This window comes from Corvus kubaryi, unplaced genomic scaffold (genome assembly GCF_017639235.1).
Source record: "Corvus kubaryi isolate FWS band 111438036 unplaced genomic scaffold, C.kubaryi_AGA036_p1.0 124, whole genome shotgun sequence".
NCBI lineage: Eukaryota > Metazoa > Chordata > Aves > Passeriformes > Corvidae > Corvus > Corvus kubaryi.
In genome coordinates, this window is record NW_024580659.1 from 2,084,420 (window position 1) to 2,101,760 (window position 17,341).

At 41.7% G+C, this 17,341-nt stretch overlaps 3 protein-coding genes across 5 annotated transcripts in view; 2 read left to right on the plus strand and 1 right to left on the minus strand.

The window, feature by feature from the left end:
* The first annotated feature begins 334 nt into the window (after positions 1 to 334).
* Positions 335 to 13,769, plus strand: NEK4 (NIMA related kinase 4). Of its 3 annotated transcripts, XM_042019302.1 has the most exons (16): positions 336 to 517; positions 2,851 to 3,117; positions 4,123 to 4,320; positions 5,186 to 5,293; positions 5,953 to 6,107; positions 6,738 to 6,879; positions 7,722 to 8,147; positions 8,553 to 8,606; positions 8,827 to 8,964; positions 9,790 to 9,906; positions 10,259 to 10,322; positions 10,719 to 10,825; positions 10,935 to 11,023; positions 11,656 to 11,861; positions 11,991 to 12,124; positions 12,807 to 13,769. In XM_042019302.1, the coding sequence occupies exons 1-16, from the start codon at positions 425 to 427 to the stop codon at positions 12,897 to 12,899; spliced, it is 2,391 nt and encodes a 796-aa protein (XP_041875236.1). In that variant the 5' UTR covers positions 336 to 424; the 3' UTR covers positions 12,900 to 13,769. The 3 variants fall into 3 exon arrangements, with proteins under 3 accessions (XP_041875244.1, XP_041875253.1, XP_041875236.1); XM_042019310.1 differs by lacking the exon at positions 8,553 to 8,606 and having other exon boundaries at positions 335 to 517; XM_042019319.1 differs by lacking the exon at positions 5,186 to 5,293 and having other exon boundaries at positions 335 to 517.
* A 541-nt stretch (positions 13,770 to 14,310) lies between these two features.
* Positions 14,311 to 17,051, minus strand: SPCS1 (signal peptidase complex subunit 1). Its single transcript, XM_042019359.1, has 4 exons — positions 16,859 to 17,051; positions 15,826 to 15,885; positions 15,421 to 15,507; positions 14,311 to 14,497 (listed from the first exon to the last, which is right to left on the minus strand). Exons 1-4 carry the CDS (start codon positions 16,892 to 16,894, stop codon positions 14,375 to 14,377), a joined length of 306 nt encoding a protein of 101 aa, XP_041875293.1. The 5' UTR covers positions 16,895 to 17,051; the 3' UTR covers positions 14,311 to 14,374.
* A 24-nt stretch (positions 17,052 to 17,075) lies between these two features.
* GLT8D1 (glycosyltransferase 8 domain containing 1) overlaps positions 17,076 to 17,341 on the plus strand; it is a 7,087-nt gene continuing 6,821 nt past the window's right edge. Inside the window, exon 1 of the mRNA XM_042019345.1 lies at positions 17,076 to 17,229. The gene's annotated coding sequence lies outside the window, so the exon portion shown is untranslated. The remainder of the gene's footprint in view (positions 17,230 to 17,341) is intronic.

Sequence of the window (17,341 nt, forward strand, 5' to 3'; positions counted from 1 at the left end):
GGGAGAGCTCCAGGAGCTCCTTTTTCAACCAGCCTGGAGTTTTTTTAACCGATTCTCTGCTCCATCCAGAGGGACGGGATGGCTCTGTGGAGCAGCCGTGGCTCTGCGGGGGCTCATGGCAGGTGGGGTGTGGTGGCACAGCCGTGTCCCTGTCGCCAGCCTTTCCGCGGGCTCAGTGCAGGGATGTCACGGAGCAGCACGCCAGGGACTCGTCTCACGCGGCGTTGGCGACGGGACAGCGCTCTCCCGGCTTGGCTCCCTCAGGCGCGCTGCCCACTCTCAACATGGCCGCCGCGCCCGCTTCCAAAATGGCCGCCGCGGCGCCGCGCCCGCGCCGTAAAGCTGCGCGCCGTGCGCTCCATGGCCGCGGCTGCTCCGGGCATCTCTATGGCAGCGGGCGCTGCCCGGGCCCGGCGGCAGGAGGATGCCCCTGGCTGCCTACTGCTTCCTGAGGGCCGTGGGCAAGGGCAGCTACGGGGAGGTGAGCCTGGCGCGGCACCGCCAGGACCGCAAGCAGGTAGCGGAGGGCTGGGCCGCGGCGTACGGGCACGGCTCGGCGTGAGGGGAATGGCCGGGCTGGGTTGGGCTGGGGGTGCCGTGGCGTCTGGTTGGGCTGTGACCGGCACCCGGCTGTGGCCCGGCTTTGGCTGGTGGCCCTGAGCCATCCTGGGCATGACCAGGGACGTGGCATCCTGTCAGGGTGGGGCTGTGACCATCACCAGGTGTTGGCTGCAGCCACCTGAGCTGCTGTTTCTGTTCTCTTCCTTTGTCTATAAGAACTTTTATTAAAGGTGTGGAGAAGATTTCCCGGGAAGGTTTTGGTTGTGTCAGAGTATAAGCACAGGCATTTTTGCTGGAAAACTGAAATAATCTGTCTTGTCAGGCCGAAGCAGAGGTGTTCGATAGGGAATGTGAGAGGGCAAAGGAACGGGGATGGAGAACATCCACAGAGCAGTGCCACAGGAACCTTGTGTGTGGGCCTTATGCCCGGGATTTTACTGCAGATGATGGGAGAATGTTTGTTCCCAGCAGGGATCAGAGGGTTTGTCCTTCCCGGATGAGAGCAGTTCCCTGGCTGGAATCCCGAGGTGAATCCCCATGACCTGTGGCTTGGGTAGCAGTGATGGCAGGACCTGTTCCCTCCAGGCCGTCACCACGGTGCATAGTCCAATGTCCTCAAAGAGTTGCTAACCTCATCCTAAAAGTAAACAGTGCATTGAGGTCACTTTCACTTGGATACAGGTCCTTGGATTTCATTGTCGTGCTGCTGGTCATTAACACTGCTGGGAGCCTTGCTTCCTATTTGTGGTTGCACCATAAATATTTGGTGCAGTTTACTGTGTTTTATCTTTTGCCAACTTTTACAAATTTTCTTCTGTAGCACGATGACCAGGATTTTTTGTTGTGCCTTTGGCACAGTGCCACATGTTCTGTGAAAGAAACTGTGTCTTATTAAAGCATATTTGCTGTTAACTGAGTGCTGGGTTTTTTGTGGAGAAGGTCAAGTGGCTTTAAGTGTTTAACACAAAATGAAATGGGATTCGTACACAATTTGGTATCAAATAGGGTGGAAGAGCATTGCAATAGACTTCTGTAGAGAATCTTGCCAGAAAAATGGGCTCATTAAACTAAATATAATCGATGCCAAGTTTAAATTAAGGCTAATATATGTGCTTTTTCCATTTTGGTAGTGTATTGTCTAAAAGATGCTGATATAAGCTTAAATGGTTTCCATGCCCAAAGATAGAATTGTAATTGACTTGTCACACAGAACACAGTAGTTGCAGCATTTCTGTTTTATTTTAAAGTCAGGTGATGCTGTACACAATTAGCTTTGTGATATTCCTCCTGGAAGCTTTGCATCATCACAGATTATATCCAGCAGGCTTCTGAAGCACAAAGTCAAGAGGTGCTGTGGATTTTCTGGGTAATTGGTTCCCTTGGTATATAGGGGCATCTCCTCAGCACTAATTAAATGTACTGGGCTAATTAGTAGGCCCAGCCTGGAGAGCAGACACTGAACCACCTCTGAGGATGCTAAAATTCAGCAAGTAAAAATATTTTAAAAGTTTTGATCTAAAACCTCTCTGATAAGAGCAGGGTTGAGTGTAACCATGACATGATTTTTCTGTGGAAAGCTGATGCCTTAAAGTGATTCCTACAAAATTTACATCAGGATAGGGCCAGGTCAGACCTAAATATTGGTGTTGTGGGTGGTGAAATGGATTTTATTGTCTCAGCTTCAGCTTCATGAATATTTTTGCTGAAACCTGAAATTCCTTAGAATTACATTTAATGTAGTACATAATAAGGAAGTAGATAACTTTTGTATGTAGCTTTGAAAAGTTCTTGACCCATCTTAATAAAGAATAAAAGAAATTTAGGAATGAGCATAAGGCCTTTTGTCTCTTTCAGATGACTTTTATCATTTGTTTGAATATGACTACATACTTTCCTTATGTATATTTAAGGTTACTGTTGATGTGGCCTATTTGAGAGTAACTGTGGTGCACAAACAGGTTTAAGGTTTAAAAGATGAATGACAGACACACTTAAAATGAGAGTGGGGAAAAAAAAAGATAAATGTGAACATTAGTCAGAAGAAAGCAAAACACCACAAAATTCCTGAGCAGAGTTGTATTCAGGTGGATGAATGGAACACACCTATTCCATTTTAATGGTGTAAGGATAGAAAAGAAGAAATTTTGCATAACTTTTAGCCATACTGCAGCCTCTGTGTAGAATAACGAGTGGAGATTTCAAATACTGCATTTGCTCTGGGGAATGCTTCCCTAGGCCTTCTGCAGTTACTTTCATCTCTTACCATACCCCTTGCCATGTCTTTTACAGTATGTCATCAAAAAGTTAAACCTTAGAAGTGCTTCCAGGCGTGAGAAGAGAGCAGCAGAACAAGAGGCACAGCTTCTGTCCCAGCTGAGACACCCCAACATCGTCACCTACAGAGAGTCCTGGCAGGGGGACGATGGCCACCTCTACATTGTGATGGGCTTCTGCGAGGGAGGAGACCTCTACCACAAACTCAAAGAGCAGAAGGGCAAACTCTTGCCTGAGAATCAGGTGGTGGAGTGGTTTGTCCAGATTGCCATGGCCCTGCAGGTACAATGAAGTGTAATTTTGTCACCTTCAGATATAAACTTAATTTGGCTTTTTATGCATTTAAAAATTCCAGCTAAACTGCAGCCTTTGGATTCCTGTTTGGCTGGGTTAGCATCTAAATACAGTGGTTTTTAGTACATGAAAAATGGGTCATTGCAGTCAAATCAACTGTTTTAAGTAAGAAATTGCTGACTTATTTTATGTCCGCGCCTCTGTAGCACAGTAGACAGTGGTTGCTTTCGGGGTGTTTGCAGCTCTTGTCTGAAGTGCTTCTCTGGTTTGAAAGTTTAGATTAAATTTACAAATGGTAGTTTTGGAAAAAAAAAAAGATTATTTCAGAAGCATTTTGTGTTCAGTCTTTTTACTGCTGTTTTTAATGGTAAATTTAGACTATTAATTCATTATTTCTATTAAGCCTTATCCTCCTATTTTAAATTTGTAATTGAGGGTTATCAAACTTTAAAGGTAATTGTTACAGCAATGAAGACCAGATATAAATGTTAACACTAAAGAATAAGAAATTGGACAGAAAATTCTATCCTAAAGTTGGCAGCTGTGATCAAACATACACAAGTCTATGGTACTGCCTGTTCTTGTTTATTATGACTAATTTTCTCCCCTGTTTACACAAAACTCACATTATAATTTCCTCTGAAATTTTATACTTTGAACTACGATTGTCAAGAAATGAAAGCAGCAGAAAGTGAGTTACAGTCTTAACTTTGCATTTTTATTTTCTCTTTTCTGCTGATTTACAAGAGTCATGCAGGGAGATTTGTTTAAAGCAGTGCCAGGTTTTGGGCCCCTGCCTGTATCAGTCACTTTTAATGTTATTTCAGCAATACTGTATTAGCAGGACGCTCCTGACCTTGAGAGTGATTTATGTGTTTGTTCTGCTTTTGTGTTTTACCTCTTTCACTTGTGTAATGAAATTTTACTTTTTGGTGTAAAAGAACCAATTAGGAGTTAATTAACCCAATTTACATGTTGGTTTTTTTCCTCTAGTATTTACATGAAAAGCACATTCTGCACAGAGATCTTAAAACTCAGAATATTTTCCTGACACGAACAAATATAATCAAAGTGGGAGACCTGGGAATAGCCAGAGTGTTGGAAAACCAGTATGACATGGCCAGCACTCTCATAGGCACCCCGTACTACATGAGCCCTGAACTCTTTTCTAACAAACCCTACAACTACAAGGTACAGTATGAAAATGTCATTTCTCTTTTCTTAGGCACCTTATTTTATTTGTCTGAGAACATTACAATCTTATCTGTGGTTTTTGGTTTCTTACTGCTTCCAAGTCTTTTTAATCTTCCCAAAGACCGAACAAGAAAAATAGGAGAGAGATTTGTAGGAATGTTTATTTCTGGAACTGTGTTTGGGAATTCATAGCATGTGATGAGTTATCACAGCCAAGGTGTTCAGCAGGCTGCCTGTACCTCTCACAGCTGGAGAGATATGGAATGGGAACAGAATATCAGTCTGTGTTAAAGAGATGCACTTTCTAAATTTATTATATGCCAGTCAGGAGGTTTTACACTCAAAAGTTTATATTAGAAATAGCAGCAGCATTAAAAAACAAAAAAAGGAAAAGGAAATTTCTAAGGAGATGAATAAACGGTGGTACTGTGAATTTAAAATATGACAGAATAAAGCAAACATGTTCAGCTCTTGCTGTAAACCACACACAACTTAAATACGAGTGTCTGCAATGAGCAAGAGCTGAGGGGAAACTTCTTCCAATGAAAAATCAAGAATTTTCATTTACAGTCAGGGCAGATATTGTACTAAAAAAGGAAACAAGCAACTCCCCTTCCCTGAAAATAGCTAATTTCTACACTTCCTTTTGGAAAAAAATTGGGAATATTTGTAAGAAAATAGTTCACTTGATCAAAATTAAAAATAGAAGAGTGAGACTGAAGCCAAAGGTTTGCGTTGGAATTTGGGCTTAATTAGCTTAGTGCCATCAAAAGCCTCTTTGAAAGCAGGTGACTAAGTCCAAAGGTAAAACTTGTTCAACTAATAAGAAGTTCCCAAACATCTTCTCTTCCCCTTTTTTCAGTCTGATGTTTGGGCCTTGGGCTGCTGTGTTTATGAGATGGCTACACTGAAACACGCCTTCAATGCCAAGGACATGAACTCCTTGGCTTATCGAATTATTGAAGGGAAGGTAAAAACTCCTGAAATTTTTTATATATGTGCTTGGATTTTCTATCTAGAAATTGAGATTATGTTTTCTAATTAGAAATATTGAATGGAGTTAAAACTACTTAAATGTAACATACATCATCATATGTAAGACTGTTGTTTCGTGGTGGTGTATGAAGTGATACCAGACCAAGGGAGTTGTTCCTTTGTAGATACGGCTAGAGTGTGTTGTTACCTCTTCATGTAAAGAATATACTGATTAATTTTCAAAGTTCTGAGATGACCTTCTTAATTTGCTTCTGGTTTTGCATAAACATTGCATAAAAACAAAATTAAAGTGTGATGCCATTTTCTTGTTATGTAAGATTAGCTTATTTAAGTGTCTTCTTGCTTTGGCATATAATGAAGTTAATATGGATTTATTTTATATAAATTTCTAAGCCTATTTACAGAACTTTTACTGTTCATGTTAATAAAATTAGGAACAGGTCTTAGACACACACTTGGAATTTCAATATTTTGTTTAACATGAAGCAGTTGGGTAACTTTGAGCATTTGAACAATGAGTCTATTTTTTATGCAGAGTATGTAACTGACCATAATGGTCACACATAAACATTCTAGCAGTAGCCCCTGTTGATGAATATATTAAATAATATCAGGTTCCCTTTCCTTTCACAGCTGCCACCCATGCCAAAGGATTACAGCCCACAGCTGGTAGAAATAATACAAACTATGCTCAGTAAAAAACCTGAAGAACGACCTAGTGTGAAAAGCATCCTGCGACAGCCCTATATCAAACAACAGATTTCTTTGTTTTTGGAAGCCACAAAGGCGTAAGACATTTTCATTTGAGTGATTCTGTGCAAAATATTCATGTTATTGTTGTCTTTTTTTTTTTTAAACTTTCTCCGGGTTTTGTAGCAGGATAAAAAAAATTTTGTTATGTGCAGCTACAAAGCATATGAACATGAGTTTATTTGAACTCTTTGAGAAATGTGAGGGAATTATAGTGGAAAGTAGTTTTTTCTGCAAATGCAGGATAAAACTGTGCAGTGCTTAGGAAAACAGAATTGGTAGAAAAGACACACCTTTCCATATGGTTCTTGAGGCCATTTATCGTCTGGGAATTGAAAAACCAAGTTCCTTTTGATATACACTGATAATAATTATTTTTCTTAGTCAGGTTTAGTCAGTTGTTTTACTGCTTCCGGGTAGAACTGACCTTGGTGCTCTGCAGAACAAGTGTCTGTTGCTGGCAGAGTCTGAATCGTGTTTTTAAGCTCCTTTTCTAGAATTGAAAATGAGGGTGTTGTGCACAGTCTGTCGAAAAAGCACAGTATCTGATATGCTTTGTATGAGAGCTCTTTAGTGGAGTGGATTTTTTTTTAATTAGTATAATCTAAAGAAATATCTTACGACCTTGTTGATGGTGATTGAATGAGCAACTTTCATTTTCTTTACAGGAAAGCTGCTAGAAATCATAAAAAACCAGTGAATTCTAAACCTAAAGACCCTTGTTCTGTCATCTCAGCAAAGAATGAATCTCACAGCAGGAATGTTACACACCAAAACCACTCCTCTGAGCCAGCCAGGAAATACAAAGTTGTAAGATATGGGTTTTTTTACCTTAAAAAAGAAAAGCTAACAAAGTGCAAATCCCTCTTGCTTTTTCTAGATAAAAAGCTGAGTTTTATAAGTGCCTTGAGCATTCCTGAGAACATTAGGTCTGAATCCCAGCAATGTGTAAAATTTATATTAGGGAAGGAATTGTTTTTAGATAAGAGTGGAAGTAATTAAACAGCTGTGGATCAGTGAAGCTAATTGCAAGATCTGTGAGATGTTAACTAAACAACACCTGGTTTTATGTGAATTACTCTTGGAGTATTTGGGGTCAAATAATTTTTCAAGTATTTCATGACAAGTGGTAATAGGTTTTTCCAATCAAAAACATATATTTAAAAACTAATTATAGTCACAACCAAAGTTGTTTATTGTTGAAATTCTTTCCAGTGGTTAGAACAAACCTTTTATAATGGTTAATCCTGTGCATGTTTTTTTGTTTTCTGTAATAAGTCTGCTGTTCTGGGTTTGAGCTTTCAGTGTTGAAATACTGAATATACATGGTAGAGTACATCTTTAAAACTCTTGGTGCTTGTTCCTCCCTTAGGGAAGAGCCAAGTGAGTACAACTTTTCTTTTACGGTCTTGGTGAAAAGTAGGTGTACTCCATGTGTATAAACCAATATCTGACACAGGTCATTTGCAAATCTGTATCTCTTTTAAAATGTGGATTTTTGACTTTTTTGAGGCTCTTAATCTGTTATTAATCATAAGTTCCTTTCAGTTCATGTGCTCTGGTATGTTCCTGATTTTCCTTTGGTGCTTAGAGAATTCTTTCATATGTGTGTAAAACTCAGAAGATAATGACTTTTTTTGTTTTAATGCTAGGATGAAGAAGATTGCATCAGCAAATGTAAAGCCACCAAATTTTGTCCCTCAGAGAAACCAGCTGTTGAGTTGGAAAGAAAACCAAGCAAAAATGATCTGAACAGCTTGGGAGACTTCATAGCCACAGTCAGTGGAGTGAACATTGATATCTCCCTATCTGAAAGGATGAAGCATGGAAGTGAGAAGTGTGGCCGTGAGTGTATCCCAGAGAATAATAAAGCAAAACATCTACATATTCCAGACCATTCTAAAACAACATCTAATAACCCACCAATTAAGGAAGATAGACAACAGCAAAGAGCAAAACAGGCTTTTAAAGCTGAAAGTGTTGAGTCTAAGCTGTCTTCTGTTGATTCTGTAGAAGATGATGACGACACTTTGAAACTCCTGGAGCCTGTGTCAAAAGACCAAAAGCAACCTGACCTGGTAGTGCATTTATGCTTATTTGAAGTAGATTTAACCAGTGCCCAGCTCTTAAAATTTAGAGAGCTGCTGCACATGTTTTTCTGTTAAAGTAGGATGCTGCTGGTGCAATTATTGAGATTCTTAAGTAGTTAGGAGCCTTGGTTTCAGATTTGCAAAGGCACTCTGGTGAAATAGTTTTGGGATTGCATCTATTTAGAGGATTGCAATTCTGGTTTTATGGAGGAAAATATTTGCTTTTCCAGCTGAGAACAGACAGGGTAAGAATAATTTTGTAACTTTTGTTCTATGTAGTAAATAGGCCTGAATAATCTTGTTTTGGGTAGGGGACTAATTGGTGGTGATTGTCTTTTTGCTGCATTTTGGTCTACCATGAGAGTTTTAATGAGAAATCATTATTTATTTTAGAGCTTGGATTCTACTGACAAGCTGCTAGCACCCTTAGTTCCTGTTGTAATTCAAGTAAGTGTCCTTCTTTGAAGGTTTAGCTAGTAAAGATGCTGGGGCAGCAGGTATTTAATCTGTCTATCAAGTAGGACTTTATTGTGGTTATACCTGTGCTATGTTAAGGTGGTTGCTGTCCAAATAGTAAAGTGGCCTGTTTTGATTTTTTTTTTTAAGTGTGTGTGTAGATCTGGAAATGACATGCCTGCATTTTTTTTGGAATGCTTTTGCTTATTAGGATGATGTCAGTCATGGAGCTTCAGGAGATGCTCAGGGAAAAATGACCTTCCACTTGCAGCCTCACAGCTCTGTCAGTGAACCCTCTCTCTCACAGCAGCAGCAGAAGAGAGAGCTTGCTGAAGGCTGCTCAGAGAAGGTGCAGATACTAGAAAAATACCTCTCCTCTTTCCTTTAAGACTCCTGTGTTTTTCTTCTTTAAACGTGGGACCTATTTTCTAAAAAATGGTGGGTGTTTTAATGCTGTTCTTGTTTCATGTGTGTCTGTATAACTTCATCGGTAACAAATGCAGATCGCTGAAGGTGGCTGTTAGAAGCAGCCTGAGTAAATCTGCAAATCCTAATAACCCTCACAGGGATGAGGTGGGTGTGCCAGATGGGCTGTGCCTTTGCTGGGCTGCAGTCTTTCCTAGGAAATTCCATCAGGATTTCTCACTGTGACTACAAGCTAGTACCTCTGTGGATAAGGCTACTTGTGGTGGGTAGTAGTTTAGCAGTGCTTTAGAACAGATGTGTAAGGGCTGCCCTGAGCTTCTGAGTGCAAACTGTAGGAAGAAAATCTTGGCATGCATATAGGATAGAACTCCTGTCAAGTCTTCCACACTGAGCAGGGAGGTTTATTTGGGAAAGGCACTGGCTACACAAGTCTAGAGAAGAGGGTGATTGGTGATTGATAACCTTTCTCTTTGGGTTTTGCTGTTTGGGAGTGGGGACGGTTGTTGCAAAGGCATTGGCTGAAAAATAGTCTGGGAGAAAGGAGAAAAGATATAGGGATGGAGAGAAAGGAAATGGATGCAAGCAGAGATGTGGAGAAGGAAGGATCAAGCTGGGAAATGTGAAGAGGTTACAATAGGATTCAAACTCTCTGGCATCCAGCTTTACCATGCAAGAATGTCTTCTAGATTGCAGAGTACTTGAACTTTTAATTAAAAAGAAAAAAATTCTTGTTCACTTCTCTGTCAAGTTCAGAGCAGTTTCTCCTTGGCCTCTACCTGATGTGACCCCAAAGACAGCCCAGAGGGGTGCAGGGCACCCTGAGCCTGCAGACAGTGCCAAACCCAGTCAAGCAGCCATTCCAAAGGTTAGTGATGAATACTGTCTGCTTGTTTTTGTCTCATTCCTTCTGAGCAGTTCATTCCATGAGTGGGTGCATAGTGAGTAAAGAAATGTGTAGTAGCTTCCTACCTCATGAAAGCCCTGTCAAGCACCTGCTCAGTGTGGCATGAGCCTCACTGAGCCTTGAAGGTCAGAAGCCTGTTTTCTAGAGTTCAGATTGGTCTCATTGAAGACAGCTTTGTAATAAATAATTAAGCATTAAATAATAGCTCTTTATCCCATGCCACTTGAAAAGGATTTTTTTGCTTAGTAAGTAATTAGATAACAAAAGCCATAATGGTGATGGTAAATTAATATCAAATTATCTTCCTTTGAAGGAGCGGCCCTTGTCAGCAAGAGAACGGAGGAGGCTGAAACAGTCTCGGGAGATGCTTCCCTCTGGTAATTTTTATGTTTACATGTCAGTATTTTATATATAAATAGGCTAATAACTTCTTTGTGAAGAAATGATAACTTCTTGTCTGTTCTTCACTGCCATCCTCAGAAAGATGCACTAAGGGTCTAGTTCTGTGTTAAATAAAAATTTCTGTTAACATGTCTGTATTCTTCTGCTTCTTAGTTATGTTCAGTTGTGTCCTCTGTTGATAACTTGTCTTTGAAATGTACATGAAACATAGAATACTCACTTCCAGACAGAAGCTTCAATGTTTTCTCTTAGCAGAATACCTCCCTGCCTGTCTTCTGCCAGGTGATAGACTTTTTCTTGCATGAGCCTGAAACTAATTCAGAATACAGTTGAGCTTAATTGTAAATATTGTCAAAATGTCATCCTTCCAGTGGTTCCAGCAAGACATTCATTAAATGGTGCAGTAGTTGAAGTGAAATCACTTGTGGAAAATTGTGTTAAAGTTCCTCAGTCCTCATCAGATCCCAGTATTTCTCAGGTAAACTTTGTCAAAAGTATTTCTTCCATGTAAGAACAATAATTTATGCCATACTGCTGAATTACTTTCAGTTATTAGCATTTTTGTCATTTATTCCCTCTTCCCTTAGAGAAAGAAAGAAGCCTGTTGCCTGTCTGATGATGAGTTAAGCTCTTCCACAAGCTCTACAGACAAGTCTGATGGTGATTCCAAGGAGAGGTAAGGATTTTGTTTAATACTGTGCAAGAATTTTCACTGCTATACTGGACTTAGACTTGGGGTGGAAAAAAAATGGCTTTCACACTTTATCTCTGTATAGTGAGTGATTGAAGAAGTATGTGATGCATAAAGGAAAACAGCTCCATTGAACTACTGTCTCTCTGTGACTATACGCTTCCCATACTGAACTTTCTGGGCCATGTGATTGCGTACTTCTGGTTTTTGTGAACTGTAGCTTCCCAGGAAACCAATCTTCCAGCACCAAAGGACATCTGCTGTCAAGATGCATTAAAAGCACAAGTTAAAAGGTGCCAGTGTGCTTCCTTTCCACTGTAAATGAGGCTGAATTTATTTCTGATTTTTGTCAGTGTAAGCAGCTTTCAAATGATGCAATTTGTTGCATTACCAAAGTCAGCAGTGGCCAGTAGGATTGTGGAGTTTTGTGGTGACCGGGCTCTGAGCCTTTGTTAGATGAAATAGTACTGATGTTGCTATTGATAAAACTGCACTACAACAAGTAATTTAACATGGAACACTTACTAGGACCTCACTAAACTTACTAAAAGTCCTTGGAATGCAGGGTGGAAGTTGCATTATGATGGTGACTGAATTATTTCTTCCTTCTCTCCTAGGAAAAGCAATGTGAATGAAATGAATGACTTGGTGCAGCTGATGACACGGACACTGAAAATGGACTCCAAGGAGAACTCTGAGTGCTGTGTAACCTCGACCCCAGCCCCAGAGTTTAAATTAAATAGGAAATACCGAGATACTTTGATTTTGCATGGAAAATCACCAGATGAATCAGAGGAATTAAAAATGGAAGACATTCCTTCAGGTCTGTTGCTCTAGGATTCTGTGGTAATACTTCGAGTCATCCTGTATTCTTCTGCAGAGTATGAAAATTGTCTGTACTGAAAGTAATTACTACTGCACTGATTTTTTGATTGTATTCTATTTTTAACAGATATGTTATCCGTCCCCTGCAAGATTAGGAGAATGGTTGAAATCCTGAGATCTGATGTGGTGCAAGGATTGGGAGTGAAACTTCTTGAGAAGGTGTACAGAATCATGGAAGAAGATGATGAAGTGAAAAGAGAGGTGAATGTCTTTCATAATTAAATTGTTTATTTATAAACCTAGATAAATGAGCAGGGTCTTTACCCTATTGAGATAGGTAAACCTTGATTCCAAAAAGTCCTTATGTAGTCAGGGGCAGGCAAGGGCCTAAGTATATTGTAATTTTCACTCTTAAATTTGATTCCAGATGTAGACTATGTTCAACTGCAACTTCTTCAGAAACCATCAGAGCCTTAGAATTGTAGCATGGTCCCTGAGTTTGGGAAGATGCAAGGGATGCACATTATTTTACTCTGTGCTGTTTCCCCAGTAATAACATCTTCTGTCTCTCAAATTTTTGCCTTCACGTTACTTGCCTCATGCCCCTTATGTCCAAAATAAGAAATAGTTTAACGTCAATCCCCAATAGAGGTGAATGAGCAATACCTCCAGCTCCTTTGATTCAAAACTTGGTTACACTTACCCATACAGTATTTGATTTGTAACCTATGAATATCTTACATTTTAAATTTTTGGGTGGGATTTGGAAGTCTCTTGCTTTTAGACAACAATGACTTTCATTTTTCTTCTCTCCCATCTACATTGCCAAGCTTCACATGCTGATTTCAGCTGAATGCTTTGGTATTTTTTGTTAACATTTTGACAGCTCCTGCTTTTTTTTGTGTCAGTAATGTTGTGGGTTTTGTTTTGTGTGTCTGAACAGCTGCAGTTGCGGGAGCACATGGGAGATAAGTACGTGAGTTACAGTGCGAAGGCTCGGCACCTGAAATTTCTTGAAGAAAATGTGAAGCTCTGACCAGAATCTTTTCCTTGGAGAAAAGAACTGTTTTCTAGCTCCTTTGATAGACTGGACCAGCTTAAAAAGCACGTTTATCCGTTGATCTCCTTTGCTGGAATAAGGAGGTGAACTTGCAGAAAACAGTTTGTAGTAGTATTTTTCATGTTAAAATGTGAACCAGGCTATCACTTTCTCAGAAGAGAAACTGTTTAGTTTAGTTTTTATTCTCTTAATGAAACTTTAAAAAGCTTTTCATAGATGGAAGTAGGGGTGGATACCAAGTTTTGTATACTAAGGAGTGTCAGAAAAGATTATGTTCTGGTTTGAATTTATCATAGCAAAAGGTTTTTGGTATGGTCTCATACTAAATACAGTAACAAAATCTCTGCCAAGGCTCTGGTGTGGTAAGCTAGAAGCTATTACATCAGATAGTTGTGAAAATTTAGCATGAAGAGACAACTACTAATTTTTGTAGAACTTAAGATCCTCAGGTTCTGTAAATTGCCAAGTCCAAGTGCTGAAGGAGGCAGCTGTACTGCTTGTAAGGAGACACTTTGCTCTTGTGTTTTGTTGCTGAGGCAGTCACCAAGGTGGGGGAAAGTTATTTGGTAACTGGGTAAAATAAGTCTGAAAATGTTTGAAAGGAATGCAGCCATGGTTACCATGGTCCCAGCTAGAACAATCCCTTTGCCTTACAAATACTAATTCCTTTTAGGAATGAAAGTGCCCAAGACAAAGATAAAACCCCTATTTCTCTTTGTTTGCATCCAGAGGATCTCACTACAGCCCCAAGGCATTGTTGTGTACCATCCCTACAGAAAACACATGTTTTTTTAAATAATAAAGTAGTCAAAGGGAACGAATTTGTAAAATAAAATTATAAATGAACAACCTCTCTCTTTTCCTGCCTGTAGCTGAAATACTGTAACCTCCAGCACCTGTGAGGGAGGTTACTGACATGACAGTAGAAAAAAAAATACCAAACCTATGGATCTTACATGCTCGAGTTACAATGTTTCAAGAGCTGTATTGTTACTTGCTCTTCCCAGGGAAATTTATTCTAAACAAAAACTGCCCCTCTGCAGTCTCCTATCCTAGAACAGTTATTTTCAGAACTGTGGGGTATGTACCATTTCACAGTATTTGTTACAACCTGGCACTAGTGACAGCTGTTTATTATCTTTTAGGCTATGGCAACAGCTTAACTAGAATTCATTTGATTCACTGTGTTCCTTTTTAGTGAAATACTTGAGGTGTGACCTCCAGTAGCCTTCTGAAATAATTCCCCTCATCCCTGTGTTCCCAGTGACTTCCCAGCGACTGAAACTCCAGACCTAATTTCAAGCCTTCATGCTCCCTGCAGAGCTTGGTTGTACTCATGGTAGTATACAAAGTACTAAGAAAAAAACCCAAACACTAAGCCAAGAAGTATTACTCAGTGGAAATTAATTTAACAAAATTTAACGAAGTAACAGCGTGAAGAACCATCATTTTTAGCTTTTAGCATGTCTCTTTGGCTTCCTGTCTGCTGCCTTCTTCTCTTCCGTGCCCGACTCCTGGACAGGCAGCCACTTGAGGGGATTGCGGCGGTACATGGGCCACGGAGGGAGCGTCAGCTGAGGGCAAAGGAGTGGAGTCAGAATGTGGACACTGAGATGCCGAAGAGCTGCTCTGTACAGCTTCTTAGGAAAATCTTCATCCCTAACTAATTATCTATTAGTCCTAAGAAAACTCATTTACAGTTTACGTTGCAAAGTCATACTAAGTATGTGACCAAAGCAGCCCAGGTCATTGCAAGGAGGAGGACAGCACCCACTCTGAAGGAAAAAGGACACCCCGGACTCCTGAGGTGACACCAGCATCCCAGCACCTCCAAGACTGCACTGAGACCCTCTCCTTGCCTGGCATCACGGGTAAGTAACTGCAGCCAGACGGACTAAGGGATGTTTAAGTAAGGAGCAGATGGATGATGATGCCAGAGAATTACAGTGGCTTTTCAAACAGTGGAATGTGTGTGTGTGGCTTGAGTAGAGATTGGTCAAATCGGGTTTTATCTGAATGCTTGAAAGGTATAAGAACCACGTGTAAAACTGAATTGGGAATGCCCCAATAGGAGTGGGACACCTCTCATGCATGGAGATAAGGAATTACTTGTGCAATTCCATACTCTGCCTCCTTGTCTCTCTCCTCAGGCAGGGAACAGCTCAGCTGCAAAGTTTTCATGACAAGCTGCTACTGCACAGAAAGCCTCCCTGTCCTTTCTGTTAACAATGCTGCCAGCTGGACTTAACACTAACTTTTAACTGAAATGAAATATGAACTCAAAGGTGGTATTAAATTGCAAAAATCCTGCTAGCATTTCAAAAAAAGCACTTAGTGGCCTGCAGAGCACTTTATGCAGATCAAAGGAAGTACAAATATGTATTAATAAATCTGAATTACATAGCAAACATTAGTCTGCTGACAGCCCCTCAATTTAACAATTACTCCAGATTAAATAGTGCATGTATTTTTTGGTTTGGGGAAAAAACATTCTTACCAAACATGATAAAGCAAATCCGGCCATAACTATGTAGACAGTCCATCCAAACTGTTCAGTGATGTATCCATAGATGAAACCAATTACCTGGAAAATATAATTTAGAAAAAATCAAACTTTAAATGAAGAAAAGCATTTCCCATGACATGATTAAGTTGCAGGGAGTGGATTTAGGTAAGAAAATAAAAGTTTTTCAAAAGCACAGTTCATACATCTTTCTAACAGTTTCAAAATTGCAGGCCAACAATGAAAGTGAAAGATGGGAAGAAGAAAATTTTTAAGCCATGACAGTCCCTCTGACTTTGTTTAAAGCTTTTAGTGACCCTAAACAGTAAGAAAAATATTTGTAAGATCAGAAAACAAAATAGTCTTTTATGTTCTCACCCACAGGTCTACTATACTTACTGCAGAGACAAGAATGATTCCTTGAAAAATCTGTTCTGCTAATTTTTGGCCTTTGTAGTCCTGTGGAAAGAGACTCTTTTTAGTCAGTGATTTAAAACACAAACCTGCCCACTTAACTTTTCAGGTTAGATCCTACAGTCTACCTGACCATGGGTTCTCAGCATTTTTGTTCAACTTTCAAACCAGATTGGAATTATTTTTCTTACAGTGTCTGTAAACACCTCCTCTGCAGGCTTGACCACATCACCTAGAAACAGAAGCAAGCACTGTCTGACCAGGGTAGGTAATGCAAGTTCAAAATATTGCAGTCAGCTTAACATCACTAAGTAAAAGCTGTATCACCACAGAAGAGGGGGTGCCTGAGAAGGCACCTGTGTTTTGGAGATGACTGACATATAAATATCTCCAAGGTGGGTGCCAACAGGATGGTGCCAGACTCTCCTCAGTGGTGCCCAGTGACAGGATGAGGAGCAATGGCCGTAAACTAAGACACAGAAAGTTCTACCTCAGCAGAAGGAAGAATTTTATGTTGAGGATGGCAGAGCACTGGGACAGGCTACCTAGAGAGGTCATGGAGTCCCTCTCTCTGGAGACATTCCAAATCCACCTGGATGCGTTCCTGCTCCAGGTGATCCTGCCTTGGCAGGGCTGGACTGGATGATCTCTAATGGTTCCTTCCAAACCCAGCTAATTTATGTTTGCATGACGTTGGAAAACGTGGCTCTCTGGAGGACACATTCCCTTCTGTCTGCCTATAGCACAGGCAAGAAAGCACAGAGAGGGCTTCCCTTAAACAGCTGCGTAGTACCATCCCTTTACAGCACCTCAAAGTCCCAACTCCCAGGTCAAAAACCGGAATTACATGGATTCATCCTGCATCCCCCTAGTCGTGCCTCGTACACGGGTGCCAAGACCGCGCAGGGGCCGCTGAGCCCGCGTCCGGCCGTGTCGCCGGGCGGGCAGGGGACACTAAAACCCGCGTCCGGCCGTGTCGCCCGCAGTGCCCCGGTGCCGAGGCCCGGGCGGGCCCTACCATCTGCGTGGGGATGGAGCGGAACACGCTCAGCATGGCGGCGGCGCCTCTCCGGCTTCTTCCCGCTCCTCTTCGCAGCCGTCTCCTGGCTCCCGGTCGGGGCCCTGCTGTTCGTGGGGTGCGGCGCGGCCTCCCCGCGGCTACCGGCGCTGGTCGCGGCGGAGCGGAAGGCGGCTGCTGAGCTGGCCGGAAGCACGCCCCGTCCGACCCGCCCGCCCCGCCCAGAGCTCCGTCGGGCGGGGCTGCTGCCTCCAGCCCTGGCCATCGCCTTCGCGCCGCCGCCGCCGCCCCGGGGCTGCTCCAGTCCCGCTTCCCCTCACCCGCCGGGACGCGTCTCCTGGGCAACGGTGGCTTCGCCCCGCAGGACCCCGGCAAGTGCGAAGCGCCGTGGGGCCGCCTGTCGGGAACCCGCACTGACTCGGCAGCCCGCGGGCCGCCCTCCCGCCCGAGCCGCCGCGGCCCCGGTGGCGCGGCGCGGGCTCG